The 18886-nt window shown below is 37.4% G+C and overlaps 1 protein-coding gene across 1 annotated transcript in view; it reads right to left on the bottom strand.

Moving 5' to 3' along the window:
- The window catches only part of IGF2R (insulin like growth factor 2 receptor), a 100300-nt gene that overhangs the window by 9449 nt on the left and 71965 nt on the right, over nt 1–18886 (bottom strand). The window contains exons 35-44 of the mRNA XM_088142760.1: nt 16339–16545; nt 15202–15351; nt 13547–13708; nt 12322–12529; nt 11431–11577; nt 9655–9889; nt 8533–8669; nt 6929–7046; nt 4926–5072; nt 3708–3892 (exon numbers count right to left, since the gene is read on the bottom strand). Of these exons, the coding sequence (XP_087998886.1) occupies nt 3708–3892; nt 4926–5072; nt 6929–7046; nt 8533–8669; nt 9655–9889; nt 11431–11577; nt 12322–12529; nt 13547–13708; nt 15202–15351; nt 16339–16545 (1696 nt within the window). The remainder of the gene's footprint in view (nt 1–3707; nt 3893–4925; nt 5073–6928; nt 7047–8532; nt 8670–9654; nt 9890–11430; nt 11578–12321; nt 12530–13546; nt 13709–15201; nt 15352–16338; nt 16546–18886) is intronic.

Genomic DNA, 18886 nt, shown 5'->3' with positions numbered 1-18886 from the left:
TCTCCCCAATTTTAAAGAAAAAAAAATCAGATCACTGTAGACAGCTAAATTGACAATATATACCTCTAAAAATGCATTGCCAATACTTGAGAGAGCCAGTTTGGGGTAATAGTTAAGGCACCAGGCTAGAAACTGGGAGACCATGAGTTCTAGTTCCACCTCAGGCACCAATCCAGATGGGTGACTTTGGGCCAGTCACTCTCTCTCAACCCTAGGAAGGAAGCAATGGCAAACCACTTCCAAAAACCTAGCCAAGAAAACTGCAGGGACTTTTCCAGGCAGTTATCAGGAATCAAGACTGACTCAAAGGGAACCCCCCCAAAAGAACCCCTTGTGAAACTGGAAAACAATAGCAAAATTCTAAGCATGTTACAGGAAAACCTACCTCAGTCAAAGTAGTTGTATTTCAACTTATCTAAAGAACACCATATTGGGAAAAGGCTAATGGAAGTTGCTACTTCAAGTCCTGCAACTAATACCAACAATTTGTCATTATTTGTGCTCTATTTAATAACTGTGCTCTACAGATAGTCCTTAGTGGTTTAGTGACCACAATTGGGAGTGGCAGGACTGTTGTTAACTGAAGCAGTTGCTAAGTGGGAAATCACGTGATCATAACTGTGCTTTCCTTTTCCCCACCTCCACTGTAATGGTATGTAGGAATGACCTTGGGAGACAGGGAGAAGAGCCACAGCCAAAGGAACAATTGGACAAGAGGCAGCTTAGCCTACAAAAAGAATGTGGGCGTGGCAAACATCTCAGAAGGGGTCCTTCCTAGTTTCTTGGGCTGTAAGGGCGATGGGGGAGAAATGTACTTTCAGACTTGCAAGATTCTGTTAATGTAACCTTACAATAAAGTAGAATTAGCCATCTGGTTGTGTTTCCTGTCTGAACTACCTCACAAGGCTGACACCTGCCCTTTGGAATGCTCATTCAGGTAGTGTTGAGTTAGGCAGCTTGAAACAGACAAGACTAATCAGCTTTCACAACTTTGATGTTTGTTTGCCTCCTCACCACTCCCCCATCCTTTGGCATGTTCAGCTGGTGCTGGGATAATTAACAAAACGGGAATTAATGTTTGCATTTACATTCATTGGAGAGGAAGGGATTACAAGAGAATAAGCACACAATGGGGAATACACACTGAAAGGAATGCAGTGGCACTGGCAACCCGAACCATGTTTGGGGCTGGGAGCTGCAAGCATGCTACACAAACAGCCAGTGTATTCCCCATTGTGTGCCTGGTTACTTTCTTGTAATCCCTTCCTCTCCAATCTCTCTGCTCTGCAAGAGGGGAAGGGGGGAAGAAAAAACTGGGTCAGACACAGAAGAGATTGCCTACAGAAATTGTAAAGAAAAAAACCCAAGCGATTTCTGTAGGCAATCTCTCCTGTGCCTGACCAATTTTTTTTCTTCAACTCCTCCCCTTGTATTCCTTTCTATGTGCATTCCCCATTGTGTGCCTGCTTATTCTCTTATAATCCCTTCCTCCCCAATCTCTCTGCTCCGCAAGGAGGGGGAAAAAACAGATCAGGCACAGGACAATGCATACTGAATGTAAGGGCAATCGCATGACTGAGGGGCACTGTGAAGGTAGTAAATGTGGGCATTGGTCATAAAGTTATTTTTTCAGCACCATCTAACTGAACGGTCACTGACCGAAGCAGTTGCTAAGTGAGGACTACCTGTACTTATTTACATAGACAAGTTACTAAACTCTTGCTTAGTGAATAATGTTATTACTTTAGTTTCCTTCTTGACTCTCACAGAGGTGAGCTGGCAAGTTTACATATTATGCTTCCATTTGTGTAATGACTAGAAAGAAAAGAGGTGAGTACATAAAGATTAATCCTTTTATTTTTCCACATTTCCCCTCTGGCTATCCAGTTTAGAAACACCAAAAGTGGGATTTGTGCATGTAAAAAAGCATTTTCTTTCTCAGCTGTTCTCCTCTTGGAAAGCAAGAGAAGATACAGTGAAAAAAACAAATATATTCAGCCACTTACCCTTTACCTTGCTCTTCTGTTACTGAGTATTGCCTTTTTAATTGTTCTTTAACTTGGAAAGGGAATAAAAGGACGACAGAGGAGCACTAGAAGGGGAAATGTCACTTCCCTATATATTTATTTATCACAAGCAAATCTCAAATACACTGCCTTTAAAGCTGGAAAAGGCAGAAAGAAGGAGCTACTTTATCTTCACTCCCTGGGAGAGAAAACAGTTAGAGTCAAAGCATCCCCATGTCTGAAAAACAGAAAGACTTTTCACACATTCTGCTGCCTCTCAATGTGCCTAAACAGCCAAGAAAACAGAGGGCATATTTAACATCTTGAAGGACAAGGGGACATATTAGTACCCTTCAGAGTTGGGAATGACTGACAGGTTATTAACAGTATTATTCAGTTCTGCTCACAGGAGCGACAACCAAGGTGGTGAATTTGGGGATATTAGGAAATCAACAGGGAGGGAGAATAAAAAGAAAATCCACTGATACTGAGGTGGTATCAGTATAATTAAAACAAACAGGTTGATATTAGGGATGTGCAAAATGGTTTATTTATTTAATCTAATTTATCAAATTTATATGGCCGCCCCTCTCACACAAAAGAGACTCTGGGCAGATTTATGCACACTTCATTCTGGGCACAGAACTGCTAGTCCTAGGTGGTTCTTGTCTCAATCAAAACACACATATTTGTTTGCAGCAAGACTATTATATGCTCAAAAATGGAAAGGTTCAGATGACGGACCTTGCAGAGATGATTAAACTGACTTCCTTGATTACAGAAAAGACAACATCTACATTTATGGCTGACCAGAAGCCCCTTATAGACTTTTTCAATGAAACAGAAAAAAAAATGCACTTATGACTTGTGGTTTGATGATAAGGGGAAAAAAAATAGATAATAGGAAAAATGAGCTTTTCTTTTTGTAACCATAGAGTAGAAGTAACTTTCTAATCATACTTTTATTTACTGCAAAAGAAACTGGAAGGTTCTTTTTTTCTTTTTGTTCTCTCTTTCTGCACTTTTTCTTTCTTCTCCTTTTCTTTCTTTGCTTTTTTTACTCTATCAGTTTGTGTTAGTTTTTATGTTCTTTGTAAAACTTTTAATAACATTTATTTTTAAAAACATGTGATTATTTCCTTCAGGATACAGAGTGAAACATGTTCCTCTGAATAGAAGTGTTTGGGGGGGGGAGGTAAGAATAGAAAAACTTCTCCCAAAATCAGACTAGCACCCACTCTGTTGAGCTTTAGGACAGCCATAAAAACTTGACTTTTTAAGAAAGCCCCGGGGGGGGGGATCTCATATAGGTTGGGAGCCCCTGCCCTGGGTTGTGTTTGGATAACTGAGTTTAGTCTTTTTTGCTATAATTGAAGGGAGGCAAACAAGGATAAGAAGGAAAGACACTGGGAAGATTGAGGATGTACTGTAATGTACTGTACTGGTACATTAGCAGAAGTGGGGGCGGAGTGGTGGTGGAGAGACACAACACAGCAGACTTACCCTACTCATCCAGTAAAATCACTCTGGATTTTGTTTCAGTAGAAACCAAGAACACACAAAACATTCTAGATTTTGTTTTTAGTGAACTCTTCCCCATTTGAAATAGTTCAGTAGAACTTCCAAGGCAATCTGTTTGTTTTGGATTTCTATTTTGCACATAATCCTGGTTGTTATCATTACAAGCAAGTTGATACTGACCTTGAATATAGTAGTGAGCATTTTTTGATGATCCAATTCTACGAAAACGTGTATCTGACATTTTAACTTGACATATGTTCGCTCCCATGCATTCTGTATGCTTTGAATCAGTGATAGCAGAAAGCTGAATCTCATAAATGTATGTGTCACCATTTGTTCTGATATCTCCTGAGGCGCTGTATAATCTGAAACAAAAGATTTAAAATAAAAATACATAAAAATACATAATATGCATATACAAAGTAATGATACAGATATAACCAGTGCTAAGACAAAAAACTTTGGAAGCACCTCTTCTCACCTAGCTAATTATTAGAATTCTCTACTCAAGGGAGTCTGTTTTAATCCACCTAAATTTCAAGTCTTGTTCCATTTAGCAAGGGACTATCCTCACCTGTTTCCAACTAATCTACAATTCCTCAAAGAGGCATACTGGAAAATCAGTCTCATCTTGGCTGCTTAATGCTATACCCATCTTCACTATTATTTATCAAAACCATTTACATGCCAGGTACAATGCACAAGAATACACAGTTGGCTTGAAGAAATTATATCTTGCCTAAATATCCTTTATTCTAGAGCTATTTTTTACTTTTAATGATGGGGATATATTATTTAAAAATAATATATTTATCATATCTTTATAATATATCTACAGTAAGTACTTTCCTAAAGATCAAAGAATCTACCACATATACACACTTTGCTACTGTGCCTGCAGAAGCAGAATTTATTTCAGAAGTTGGGCTATGGATTTATATTGCACTAAGAGCACCTTTTTAAAAAAAATCCAAGAAATTAAGATGTATCTGCCTCTGCAAGAAAATGGAGTTTCTTTTTCAATATACACACACAAATCAGAGCTTAACTATATAAGAGCAGAATCATCTATTTAACTTACATGGACAAGCCAACAGACACAGGCAAAATTAGTTAATTCCTTAAGAACTGTATTAAGCAACACACCATCTACCAATCTTTAGTTCTTAAATGACCCTTCTTTTAAAGATGTTAGCTCCTCCATCCAGATTTAAAAGTTACTGCATAACTTAAAAAAAAAAAAAAAGACAGATCCAGATTGATGGTTGTTACTTGAAACTTTACATTTTGCTCAGTTTCAGATCATCTACCACTTTATCAATAAGCCAGTGGCAACTACAAGGCTGATTATTAGGAGTCTTCTCCTGATCTTTTATAAGTATGAAAAAAATCACTTACTTGTAATAAATATTACCCAAACTGAAATTCTTCCCTGTCTCTGGATTTATAACTGTGCCATTCTCTATCTTAACTTCTTGAGGTTTCACAGCACAAGCAGCCCGAGTTTCCCAGGTAATGTAATAGGCACAATTTTCTTCATCAATCCTAAGAGGAAGCATTTGGGAAGTTAACACTTACCAGCAGAAGGAGAAATAGCATGACAATAAAGACTAAATGACAGAGAAATGAAAGTTATCATTTATCTTTACTACTGTGTGGATGTGAAGGTTGGATTTGCACATTTCACTAGGCTTAAATCAAACACACATTATGACCTGTATTCTGGGATCCCATTCTGGTCATTCTAGTTCATAGTGCGCTCTGTGAACCTAGCCAATTGCGTTTATTCAATAAACTGTTTGAACAAAAAAAACCTGTTTCTGCTGTGTAAATCAGATGCAATTATGTAGTGAGTTTCAGTTTTTAAAGAATTAGTTTGAAACGTCTCTATAAGGTTTATAAATCACCCATTTAGAAGAAATTGGTTTTATTTAGTAATCCAGTGTAAACCTTTCGAGAATTTGACCTTAAAATATGCATGCTGTCAACAAAAAGGGGGGAAAAACACAACACATCTTTTCTCTCATTTCTTCCGCACTGCCTCATCACCATCTAAGCAGAATAGTGTGTGAGAACACAGAATTAAATTATTGTGTAAGGAGGATGTGTATGTGTGTTTGTGCACCCGTACATATGCTACATCAATCAGCTCAAAGTCTGCAGCTGATTATTATTCACACTCTAAAAATGGAAGAATTAGGACCAAAAATAAACTAAAACGTTTTGTAAATTGTTGCTTTTGAAAAAAATAGAATTGTATTATTGTTGTGGGGTTTTTAGTAAGAGTATTTAAAAAAAAACTTTTTGCACCAGTGGAAGGCACTAGGATTCTAAGGTTCTTTTCAACTGTAGCTTCCTCTATGATAAAAAAAAAAAAAAAGGGCTGTGGTGGTTTTTATTTAATAGGGAAGAAGTAACATAGATGTCTCTGTTCAAAAAAGCAATTCTGACAGACAAGTTACATGCTTCTAAGAGAGAAACCTGTATCAAGTAAAAAACATACACGTATCTATAAAAGTTTCAAGAGCTAACAATATAAAATTAGCATTTGTTACTGATCTGTAAGTACAGAGATGGGAAATATCTTCGTGACGAAAGGAGAATTTTTAAAATATTATTTCTGGCAAGTGGGCAAGTTTTTTTGCCACCCACTCCACCTCATGTTACTTGATATTTCTGGTTTTATGGTTTTTGCAATCTCTTGCATGCATAGCCTATAAGAAGACTTAATAAAATCTTACTTCTTTTCCTTTCCACCCCCAAACAGATGGGGCACTGGATCTCTGATTTTTGGTAGAACAATCCTGGGAGACTGAGAGGCTGCAAAAGTGGGAATCAGATGTAATGTAACCTATCAGCTTCCTATGCCTTGTTATGGAGTGACTTTATTAAATTTTGCTTTGATTCATACAAAACTGGGCTATAAATAAAAAATAAACTAGCAATCAAATAAAAAATTAAACACTTTATACATCTCCTCCTTCTAAATCCTTTATATTCAAAATATATTCCATTTTTATTGGTACTGTTAGCATAAAAATTATTTATTTTTGTGATTGCCACAGAAGCTATTGGTCACCAGCACGTATCATACCCACAGACAAAGATAATAATTCTTAGTGTAGCTTACTCCTCCATCCCACATGATCACCTTTCTCAACATTCATTCATTCATTCATTCATTCATTCATTCATTCATTCATTCATTCATTCTACTGACTTTATTTGTATGGCCATATTGCGGTTGGTTAGGAATTATTGAAATATACAGAATGCACTAGCTTCGATAAAGTTTCCCTAAAGTATGAATTATGCCATATGCATAATATATACCTTTAGTTCTGATAAAAGTTGAGGTGACTTTTGTTATGCCATAAAGACCAAATAATCTACATATTTACCTATTGAATCTTGGCAATCCAACAGTTTTTCCACATTTCAACTCTATGACTGTTGTTGCCTTTTTGTTCCTCTGTGGACATTCATGACCATTGGAGTAGCTGACAAGAACTTTGTCGCCTGAAATAAAGCATCAGGTCTTGTAAATTAATAGCAAAATGAGACTTCTAAATCCAAAGCAATGCTATGAAGCCCCCAAATGAATTTAACTAGCCTCTTTAATAGAATTTTTTCTATTAAAATTCTTTATGACTTGGCATTAGTTAACATTTCCTCCATCAAAAATGACTGGATACATCTTCAAAGGCCAATATTTTACTGCTGGGACATATGGATATATTTAGTACATTTCCATACTTAGATTTCATAGACTGATATTAATACTTTCACAAAAGTAAACATACTTTTCTCCAGCAACTGTTTGAATTTTGATGAACCGCTGAGCCATACAAGCGCTGAGCACCAGGAGGGTCCTTTATATTGAGACAGGAGCAAAATCCACATCTACGGAGCTCTTTCTAGTAGACCATTACTTTATTCAAGTGGAATTGCATTGAAGTAATGGATATTAAGTATTAGCATTAGGATTTTTTTCATGCATCCCTGTTTATGTAACCCTAATGAAATTAGAGAACAAAACTAAAACTAAGCATAACTCAGGGTGGAACCCACTGTTGCAGATCAACACATAGTTTGCAGTTGTTGCTAGTAGGCTTCCAGGCCTAATTCTAAGTGTTGGTTATCACCGTAAAACTATTTAAGGAGTGGCACCAGGTTACATTAGGGACCCCCTTACCCAGTACTGCTCATCCTCTACAGATATCTACAGAGTATCTGCTTAAGCTGCCTTCCCTGCAAAGGACATGGACACAGACTAGAAAGCAGACCTTCTCTATGGTTCCCTTCACTTGGTGAAACATTCTGTTCCACAAAGGTGCACTCAGTTCCTTCATTTCTGGTATCCTAGATGGCACTGAAAACCTTATCTTTTCAAAGAGCATTTGGCTCCTAGCAAATGAACACTGGGAGACTTGTCCAATTATGTAATGGTATGGGAATGACCTTGGGAGACAAGGAGAAAAGACACCGCCAAGGGAATGGTCAGATAAAAGGCAACTGAGCCCGCAGCAGGAATGTGGGTGGGGTAAGTAGCTCAGAAGAGACTCTTCCTAGTTTCTTGGGCTGTAAAGGGTCAGGGGAAAAATGTACTTTCAGACTTCCAAGATTCTGTTAATATAACCTTACAATATAGTAGAATTAGCTCATCTGACTGAGTTTCCTGTCTGGTCTACCTCACAAGGTTGACAATTATGTTTTTAGTTACATTTTAGTTATATTTTAATGAGGGTTATATGGTGAGGAGCAACTTTGTAGTTGCTGTGTTTTATCATGATTTTATTGTACACCACTCAGATTTGTTTGAAAAGGCAGTACAAAACAGTGCAAGGCAAATAATACCTTAACAAAAACAAGGCTAATGGCCAAGTTCAGCAAATGCATTCTCTTCTTTTATTGAAATATTTACTAAAACCACTTAAATTCTTTCACTGCAGTTCTCACCTCCTAACTCACAAAATAGCAGGGGACACCAGACAGACAGACACACCTGTAACATTAAGTTTCTGCGTGTGAACTAATCCCAGAACCTGGACAGCACCATTCTGATTTTTTCGGCAAACACTTGCCCTGTCAGGACAGCCTGTGGGTCCTTCATGGACTCTCTGACAAAGGTTCATGTAGTAACTAAATCCAAGAGGAAAAAGAGGCATTCAGTAGGGTAATTTCAGCAGATCTCATATCAGTTTAATAAATACTTAAAGCATCAATACTCTACCTCTCAGCCAAACATTTTTTTAAAATGGAAAAAGGAAAACAAAAAGGCTCTCAGGGGCATGTATACTCTTGGACACTGAAGTTTAGATCCTGCTGCAAGAAAATCTGAATCTGTGTCAACTATGTAACTCAAATAAACTTGCACAAATATTTTCATTTTGCATAGTTTATAGTAGGTTTATCTGCAATCCTTGATTCTAGAAAATTGATCTGGCAGCTTCTCAGGTTTTGAGATTTCAGCAGGCATAATTCATATACTTTGAAGGCTATTTTTCTTTGAGATAAAAACAAAGGTGCTCAGGAATTTGCATTTTGCTCCTACAGATTTACTGTTAATACATACACACATTTAGTTGTAATCAATACAGGACCTCAATAAGAAGGACCATCTTACATTCTTTTAATTTCCAAGAACATGAAGTAATTTGTAAAACAATAATTGTGGTGTGTTGTCTAACTACAATTTATGTAAGGTAGCTTGACTGAAAGACTTTTCCAAAAGTCCTTCCATAATCTTCAAAGATCTTTCCAGAATTTTTCCCCATCTGGCAATTTCTTGAGTGATATTCAATCTAAATGCAGTATTCCAATGATCCTACGCTATTCAACAGAGCAAGCTGAGTGATAAAATATTTCTAGCAAAGATATAGCCTCTTTTAATTGGCAAGCTTCCTTCATTTCCCCTTGAAGTACATCTTCCTTCAGTCAGTTCCTTGACTGAAAACACAGGACTACAAAACTTGATTTAAACATTGCCTAGGCTTAGCCACTTCCCTGAGACGTAGGCAACCTTGCCTGAATTGCAAGATATACACTTGGAATAATTATTAGCTATGCTTCCAATGAGTAACAAACTGGTAAGAAGATTTCCATTAGAATTCCAAAGCACACTCACGAGCTGTCCTTGTCTGCAAAAACCCATGAACCTGTGAGTGAGGAAAGTATTCTCAAATCATAGGTCTTGTGCTTCTGAATAAACTTGCATTCCATTTTCCTTGGAGGACAAAGAAGTTGTGTCCTCCATTCAAATGTGACAGCACAGCCAAAGGTCTCGCTCAAGAGCTGAGGACTTCCATTATTAGCATTTTCATCACACTTGAAAATAATAGTAGATTCACGTTGTCCAGCTTCTGCAAGATATGAACAAAAGTTTATGAGCAACTGTAAATCCACAGATTAACTTCTGTAGCAAGGTTGTAACAATAAATAAAATTAGCTGTGTCCATCTTTGCCTTCTAAAGTTCATATGGTCCAGGCTGGATACGATGGTTCAGCAATGTTATATCTGGGGAAAATTGTGTTAAGTCTAGGTGTATCAGCTATCCTCAGTTAGTGATCAGAGCTGGAATTATTATACTCCAATTAAAAAGGAGTAGGACCTCAAAGGGCACACACATATGTACAACTAAAAAGCTGCTCCAGAGATATCTGAATTGGACTTTTCCACACTGGGCAGAATAAGCAAGTTTCTTTTGAGCTCAGTAGAGCCCTCTTTAGAAGCATGAAAATGGGGAAAAGGAAATTGCTCATCACCCTCACAAATAAGCCTACAAAAATGTCACTCACACACAAAGCAAAACTGTTCTTCTTCCTCATATAATTTACAATATGCATTTTAGCACATAGGTGGCTAGTTGGGGAAGAGGGAGGATCGATTTTTTTTTACCACTAGCGCTTCACTACCTAGTTACACAGAAGTTATTCTAACTCTTATAAATCTGTTTAAGAAGGAAGTCTAAATTAGTAATTATTGAGAAAGCTAAATTTTATTTATAAATTTATATCTTGCTTTTCATTTAGAAACAAGGTAGTGTGAATGGGGTGTTATTTCCCTTATTCTACCCCAAAACAACAACAAGCTTGTGAAGTCTCTTGAATTAAGAGAGAATTATCAATATAAACAAGGGTAAATATAAAAGGGAATTTGAAATATACTGTAAATCCAGCAGAGTTTATGAAGACCAGTGGCAGCAGCAGAAAAGGGGAGGGGAAAATTACTGTAGGAGGCCCAAAGGGGAATTTGGGAAGGAGGAAGAGGGAGGTTTCAGAATGCAAAGTAATATTTCCTATAAAATTCCCATCTTAAAATATATTTAAAAGAAGCTAAGTCTTGTTGCTTTGGAGGGTGTCAATATTCAAGCATATCTAGAATTCCCAATCTTAAAATTCAGTCACATTTTCTTCTTTTTCTTCAAAAAAAGAAAAAACTCACAAAGGACTAGTGATAGGTGGTTAGTAACTGTAAGAGCATTTGCTCTCAAACTTTGGCAACGCCTTTCTGAAAGACAAGCTACACAATAAAGAACACTATTTAGTTTAACCTGCATGTGGTTTATATTTTTCCTGGCCCAGGCCAGTAAGGCCAATCATGGTTATTCATCAGTAGGCTGAATTAACGGGCAGTTCTATGTGAATGACACTCCCAGCTATTGATAAATACATGCTATCCAAACACTGTTATATTTATCGTCTGTATTTACTCTAATTTAGAGCACGTGACTGTTTTTAGTGTTTCTATGTAATACTATCTTAAGTGCTGCAATACAAATTATCCTGACTGGGTTTTCTTTTCAGCAGCTGTTGTTTTATCTCAAGTAACCAGATGTTCCATTACTACAGTACAACTGTGCACCTTAACACATCAGCCAGTGCAGGAGATCCCCTTACTTACCATTTACACAGAATCCCCACTTTTGGTCTCTTACAAAGTTATCAGTTGTGGCACACCACGGACGCTCTTGTCCCTCTGCAATGCACTTGTCATAATTTTTACCATTGTACTGGAAAGGGAAGACACAAAGCTCGCCCATTTCAGTCACTGTAAGTAAAAGAAGAGTGCAATAAAATACTTAATGGGCAATACCTGTGAAATATAAACAGTGAAATAGAAATATTTCATAAGCAAAAGCTTAGCACAGTGGTGGATTGTCAGTGGCACCAAGAATTACGAAAGGCCAAGTTCCAAATAACAATTTACGTAATTGCTGTCACCAGCCACCATTTTTCTATAAAAAGTGTATTTTACAATGAACTGAGATGTTCCCAGGGATCATTACTCTCCACCACTCTCACCTGGAATGTGTCTGCTTGTCAGCTCTCCTCTCAAAAAGACATCATACAAACAGGAACAAGGTACACATCTAAAAACACCATCTTACAACTTTTATGGGATAAATCTTCAAGATGCATGTTATTTAAGCATGCATGAAGACACCCTGCATTATGAACCACTTCCTCCTTCCTTCTTTCCACTTGTTAAAATTAAAACAGAAACTATTCATTTAGATACCCCGGAATGGTATATAAGTTATTGTATACCATCACTGGAAAGAGTTCAATCTCAAAATCACTCAGTGAAAATTCTAAAGGGAAATTTGGCTTGGATAGCCTTGGATGTTACCTACAATTTTTTTCAATGGGACTATTCTTAGGATGAATAAGTTAAGAAAATAAGGTTACTTTATTTTAAACCCTAGAAGATGATAAGCTAAGATTCTAAGCAAGCAATGGTGTAGCTTTCAAAATAATGGGCAAATCCCTTGCAATTCTTAGAATCCCGTACCTGGAGGACATTTATCACCACCTTTATACTGCAAGAAAACAGCTTCATCTTGATGCCTGTAGTCCAATTTTATTACTTTTTTGTTGCCAAATGAGACAGCACTATTGCCAGAGATAAGACATACTGCAGCATCTTTGCATTTTCCTTGAGGCACATCTGCCGCTTCTGAACACACCCCAAGATGGTAGTTCTGGCGTCCAGAAGAAACCTGTGTTGACAGCCAAAACTACACCATTAAAGAACTGCAAATGGAGTCAGAGAAAATGCTAAATATTCTTAAAGGCTGAATATGGCTATGCCAAGGGCTTCCCCAGACTACGCAAGACAATGTGGGAAGGGTCTCAGAATGGACCTTCCAGAGGATGTTCACTTTAAGCAGCAGGTTCAGAGGGGTTCAAAGTGAGCTTTGCTCACTTTCCAAAATACCCATACCCAAATTTTACAAGTGAATATGGTGCTTGTAAAATTTACTACAGTTGTTACTCAATATTACTTTGAACAATGGGAGTGCCATATTCCAGAATATTCATAAATTATAAATAAGCAAACATTTATGTAATAATTCAATTTTTCAGAATTTCATCTCCATGCTCTCATAGGTGGAAGCAGTTCTAGGAATGTCTTTGGTGATATTTATTCAACTACTAATGATCAATGAATCTTTACTGCAGTATACTAATTCTTGCATGACGTTTTAGGCCCATGTCTTACAGAAAAAATCTTTATATGATTAGCACATTTTATTACAACATTACACGTATATCCTAGTTTCCTAAGGAAATTCAAATTGGTGTCCACATGGATGCTCCCTTCATATTTCATCTTTATATCAACAATTTTTTATAGGATGGCCTGAACAATAATGACTAGCCCAAGCTAATGAGCTCCAAGCTGCAGTTGGATACCAGTCCAACACCTTAACCACTATTCTCAACGGCTCATATTTTGGAGAGGAAGTATGAGAAGTGCAGCTCAATCCCTTGAGAGACATTTTAATTGACAATATAATTTAACATACATAAAATTCACCACTGTGCTACAACCCTAGCCCCCTTTTACTGATTTATCTCAGAATAGTCCTGTGAATTGTGGTACTAAAAACATAACTTCATGGCTAAGCTATGGTCATGTGCCTCAGCCATAGACCAATTCCACCTTTTTCATGTCAGGAGAGTATCAATTCTAAGTACACAGTTCCCCTTACTAGTCACAGCAATACAATCACCTTATAAGGCTTCCCCGAAAGGCTGGATAGGTTGAAAGCATAGTGTAACTGTTCATCAATTACAGTGCAGCCCAAAACATTCTCTTCATCAGGGCATACCACTGGGGTGCTCCATTCAAATATGTATTCACACGTAGACTTGTCTATCATTTTGGGCTTCCCCTGTTATCAACACACAAACAAGAGAATAAAATGGTTAAGCTTGAGAATCAGATGTCTCAATAAGAAAGCTAAATGACTGAAAATTAAATGTACGCTGAAGTTAAGTAATCCCATCTGTTTTTATTTATATTCCTTTGGCTTTGCCTGCTGTGACTGAGGTTGATGACATTGGAAGTAGTCAAGTTTCAAACATTCCTACAACAACAAAAGAGTAAGTACAGGCCCCAGTTTCTGTTGCTTCATGCTGACTTTCTGGAGAGAACTGAGGTGTGTGTTTGTAGATCACATGCTTATACACAAACTTAAGATACCATTAAAGAGATTGATTTGCCTGTGCTGGAGAAGGGTTTGCTATCAGGTTATGTACACAACTTGTATACCCCATAAGCCTTCAAAACCCATTCTTTCCCCACCTGTCCTGTTAAAAAGCAGAATAAGCAAGTGCCTTGATAACTTGCAAAAGCAGCAAATTAAATACATTTCCTTCTCATAATAGATTCTGTTGGCAAAGTATCTCTACTTTACTAACCAGAAGGATTAACTTTTGTGATGTGTGAATAATTTAATTTGTAGTTAAAGAACCTTGCATATCTATGAGCACATTTAACCTCCCTCTAACGTCATGCCTCACTAACCATTCTACAAGGACATACCTGCATAATGCATCTCCAAACCAAAGCTGAGGCCTGCTAACTGTGGAATTTAATGATCTAATGTGGAAATAGAGTTTTCAATCTTCTCCAAACATAAGCCATGCTACCCATGCCATGTGGGTCCTTTAGTGGCTGATAATGATGCAGAAGGGGAGGGATCTGTCCAGCTCCTACTGTCTGGTTTTGGCTGATGCGATCACCTATTGTGGGTAGTGGCTGCTCCCAGATTCTCCTTGTGACATGGAGGGTCTGGGAGAGAAGAATATGTACTCACCTCTCCAAGATGAGACATGGATTGGATAGGGGCTCTCCCCTCCACCTGTACCAGAACCCTCCCCTCATGCCTGATCTATCCCAACCCCATGGATCTGGCACTGCAGGTGATGCACAGGATAGGTATGAGCTTCCTGGTAAAGCAGGAGCAGAAAGCCCCCACCCACTCCACAGATCAGTTTCCGTCAACCCACTACTCTAGCCATCTGTCAAAACTCACCTCCTTCTAGAGTCCCAATCTCACTCCACCAGAAAAGCAATTGAAGGATGACTTCTCCAACACTAGGAAAACCACCAACTGCTGCACATTAACTTGCCTGGCAGCAGCAGGTTAACACAGCATCATTCACCACTCTCATTAATGAGGCAGAATAGAGATTTGCTACACAAACAGAGCAAATTTATGTCTCATGTTTTCTGTCAACTCACAAACTGGAGGAAGGCAAGTTAAATTAAATTAAGTTTGGATGTGCCTCATGTCTGGAAGGGATTTCTTCATCCTTTTCTCAACCTGCTTCTGCAAAGACTTCTAAGCTTTTGTAAACAAACAAAATAAACTATGATTACCAGATTTGTTCCTCTGTTGCAGTGAAACACAATAAGTGAAGAATAGTTGAGATTTTTATCTTCTGGACAAGGAGTGGTACTGTTGAAGGCAATATTAACTTCATTTGTTGCACTGTTCAACTTAGGAGGTCCTGTGATTCGACCAATATCCTAATTAAATATAACATAAATTAACCTGATTTTACAAACAGTGTAAATGACCACAAAGTGAAACTGAAGCTTCAGCATTAACTGGGAAATAAATTAGTTCAATCTATATACAAGTAGTAATAATGTGCATTGCAGCGGGACAGAATGAATGGATAAGTTGGGAGAGACTACCCATTTTTATTGTAAAGACATCTCTCGTATATGGCTTCAATTACATTTTATTCTGATGTACTCAAAATCTTTATGTTAATACTGCTAAAAAGACAAGCAATATCAGCATGCTCCACTATCTGAAACTGCTATCCATTTAGCACAACATATCCCCAAGGATCAGAGGCTATTCATTTAAAGCAGTCTGATCTGGTTTGAATGGTTCTGCTTTAAAGATCATATTAGTTTTAAATAAGTCAGCTCCTTAAAGCAGTCAAAATGCTTTTTTGTGTTTGTATAGAGTACTGAAAGAAGTTGGACTGCTTTAATGAATAATAGGGTAGTGTTGCATTAGATTCAAGGCAGTTCTTTGGAATCATCTTTGAAGCTGGCACAGATCTACTGTACCATCCTACTCTCTAGTAGCACAATCTTCACTTGCCCCAAAGCCATAGCATAGATCTTCCTCTCAATTTTTAAAGAGATTTGCCATGATACGTGCACACCTACTGTTCAAAATTCAAAAATCCCTTGAAAACAATTGACATATTTCCTGAACTTTGGGTCATGACTTAATGGCAGCAGATGCATCCTACATCTGGGACTGAGGAAGTGAAGCAATAACAGACAATTTCCTTCCCTCCTCCTTTCAATGTTTTAGACCATATCCAATGCTGAAATTGCTTTTTCAAGCAATTGCTTGGAGAATGTGAGTCTCCAAAGAACAGGGCTCTAAAGTAATAAATTACTCAACTAAACCAGCCTATTAAGTATGCATTCCTAACATCCTGTTGTGAGAAAGAGGACAATTTGATACATGCTGATAGTAGTACTTACTACAGGAGAGTCATTAAGTGGGACCATGCAAACAGCTACTCCAGGTGGACACTTGACATCCTTGATGGAATTTAATGGTTGGCAAATATTTATATAGAAATCTGGATTCTGGTCAGAAAACTCATCAAATATGTCATAAGCACTTGTCCAATGGATTAAAGGGGAAAGGTCAATTATTCTGCTGCCATTGGTAACTGAGCATTCTACCTGTGGTGGGTAGGGAGAAGAAGATTCACCTATCAGCATATACAACCATTATGAGCTGTGCAATAACCATACAAAACCCCAAATATTATTTTGATTGTAAGAATATTTTATCTTTTATTGTGCTACATTATCAATGCATTATTCATTTTGCCTCACCCTCAACCATCCCTCAATCTGTTCCCAGCTGTTTGTTCCTTTGCATTCAAGAACACATCTACTTTAATTCTAAATTATAAGTTTACTTGGAAGACAAATACATCCTGTGAACATCTAGTCAGGACTGAACATTAGAAGAAGTCAGGAATTACTTTGTTCTTAATACTGTATACTGATCAAGACAAGAACAGCTATTCCTAGGATAGCCTTAACACCCCAGCTTTGTAGGAATTGATGCTACTCTAATAAGTTGTTTTTCAAACCTTAGATAAGAAGGTATTTTCACTGTATAATAAAGTACTTTGCAAAAATTAACAAACCATTAAAGACAGCCAGTCCAACTGAAAATCCTTCTTTAAAATATGGGAGTTATAACTAGGGGTGTATAAAAACTGGGAAAAACATTTTGTTTCAAACACAGAACAATACTATCATGTTCTGGGGTCCTGGTCAATCATTTCCAATAAGCCATAATTTAGCAGAACAGAAATCCACAATGTTTTATGGCTTCTGGGTGAGGATCTATTGCAGACTAAACATCCCTGAAGGAGCAGGGATGGCATTGCAAGGAGATTGGCAGCCAGATGGCAAATTCTGGCCACCACAGTTTTTCCGGATAAAGGAGAGATTGTGAGATCGCCCACTTGCACTCCGGACAGCCGCTCCTCATGAGCAGACTGCAGGATCTGAGGTTTTTGCAGTCAACTTGTGAGTTGAGCAGCTGGGAGTTGAGGGATTTCAATCAAGCTCACAGCCCTGATGCAGCCTATATGGACACAAGCTTCACACAAGCCCCACTTTCTTAAACACTTTTGGCTGTAATTAATTTACAGCTAAAGAGAGATTTTCTGAGAGGCAGGATAAGAGAATTCCACTAGGTGAGTAAACGCTCTTTCTGGACTAAAAAGGGGGGAAAAAAGGTTTTTAAAGATTTAAAAACTTTTGGCAAAAAGCTTAACTATTAAAGAGTGCAGACAATTGGTGGATTTTACAAAACAAAAGATAAAGGTAATATGAGCCAGACTGTGATGCTGACTGTAACCACGGAGTGCCATTTGAGATGAAAGTATTAAGAGCACAGGAAGACAAAACTGAAAAAAAAGAGGGAGGGGAGTTTGCCTTTTACTCTTTCCTTTGTAATTGAAACACTTTCACTTTTGGATTACAATATTACAATGGCAACCACCAGAAAAGCAGCAAAAATAGCAGGGGGAAGGAGAGGATTCCTAGAGCAACCTGCAGAGAGAGGAATTAAACTAGATTAACTTCAGAAAATGTTTGCGGAATTAGGCAATAAGTTAGCTAAATCACTTGATACTAAACTGACAGTTTTTGAAAAAAGAATGGACCAAAGACTTGTAAAGATGAAAGAGGAGATGAAAGAAGTCAACAAGATGAACAGCTCGGTAAAACAAGTATCTGGAGATGTAAAACAAATTAATGACAAAGTGGAAATTTTGGAGAGTAAGACAGAAGTTATGGGCAGAGAGCTGGAAAGAGAACTAGATAATTTGGCACTACTGGAACTGAGAGAGAAGGAATTTTGTTTGAGATTTAGAGCAATCCCAGGGGATTCTGGTGAAGATATTAAAGAAAAGGTTATTAAAGCTTTAGCAAATTTTTTGGACTGGGATGAGGATACAGAGGCAGAACTTAATAAAATATATAGAAAAAAATACAAGAATTGTGGGAATAAAAAATGTTCCAAGGGATGTCTTGGTGCACTTTGTCAGGAAGAAGACAAGAGATCAAGTTTTGCAGCACCATTTTAATACAAGACTGAAGATTGATAATACAGATGTAATTGTTCTTTTAAAAAAAATCCTATTAGAATGTTGCATGACAGAAAAGAGTATTCTTTTTTGACTGATAGATTAAAACAGAAAAAGATTCCATTTCAATGGGATAAATTGGAAGGTGTAATTTTTACTTTTAAACAGCAGAGATTTCAATTGAATTCTTTCCAGTGAGAGAATTCCTAGAAAAATTTAAAGAGGAATTGGAGGAGATTCAAACGGAGGTGTCAGATGAGACTACACAAAACCTTCAGCAGACGCAATAGGAAATTGAAAGGGATGATACTGAACTAGATGCTACAAGTATCAACTTTTCTAAATTTTTGGTTTGATTATGGATTACAAATGCTTAACATGGAATATAAATGGAGCAAATGCTCTTCAAAGGA

Source organism: Python bivittatus, unplaced genomic scaffold (genome assembly GCF_059951505.1).
Source record: "Python bivittatus isolate LINGU-HERP-01145 unplaced genomic scaffold, Pbiv_v1 ctg000020_np1212, whole genome shotgun sequence".
In the NCBI taxonomy this organism is placed as follows: Eukaryota; Metazoa; Chordata; class Lepidosauria; order Squamata; family Pythonidae; genus Python; species Python bivittatus.
This window is presented reverse-complemented; position numbering and strand designations above follow the sequence as displayed.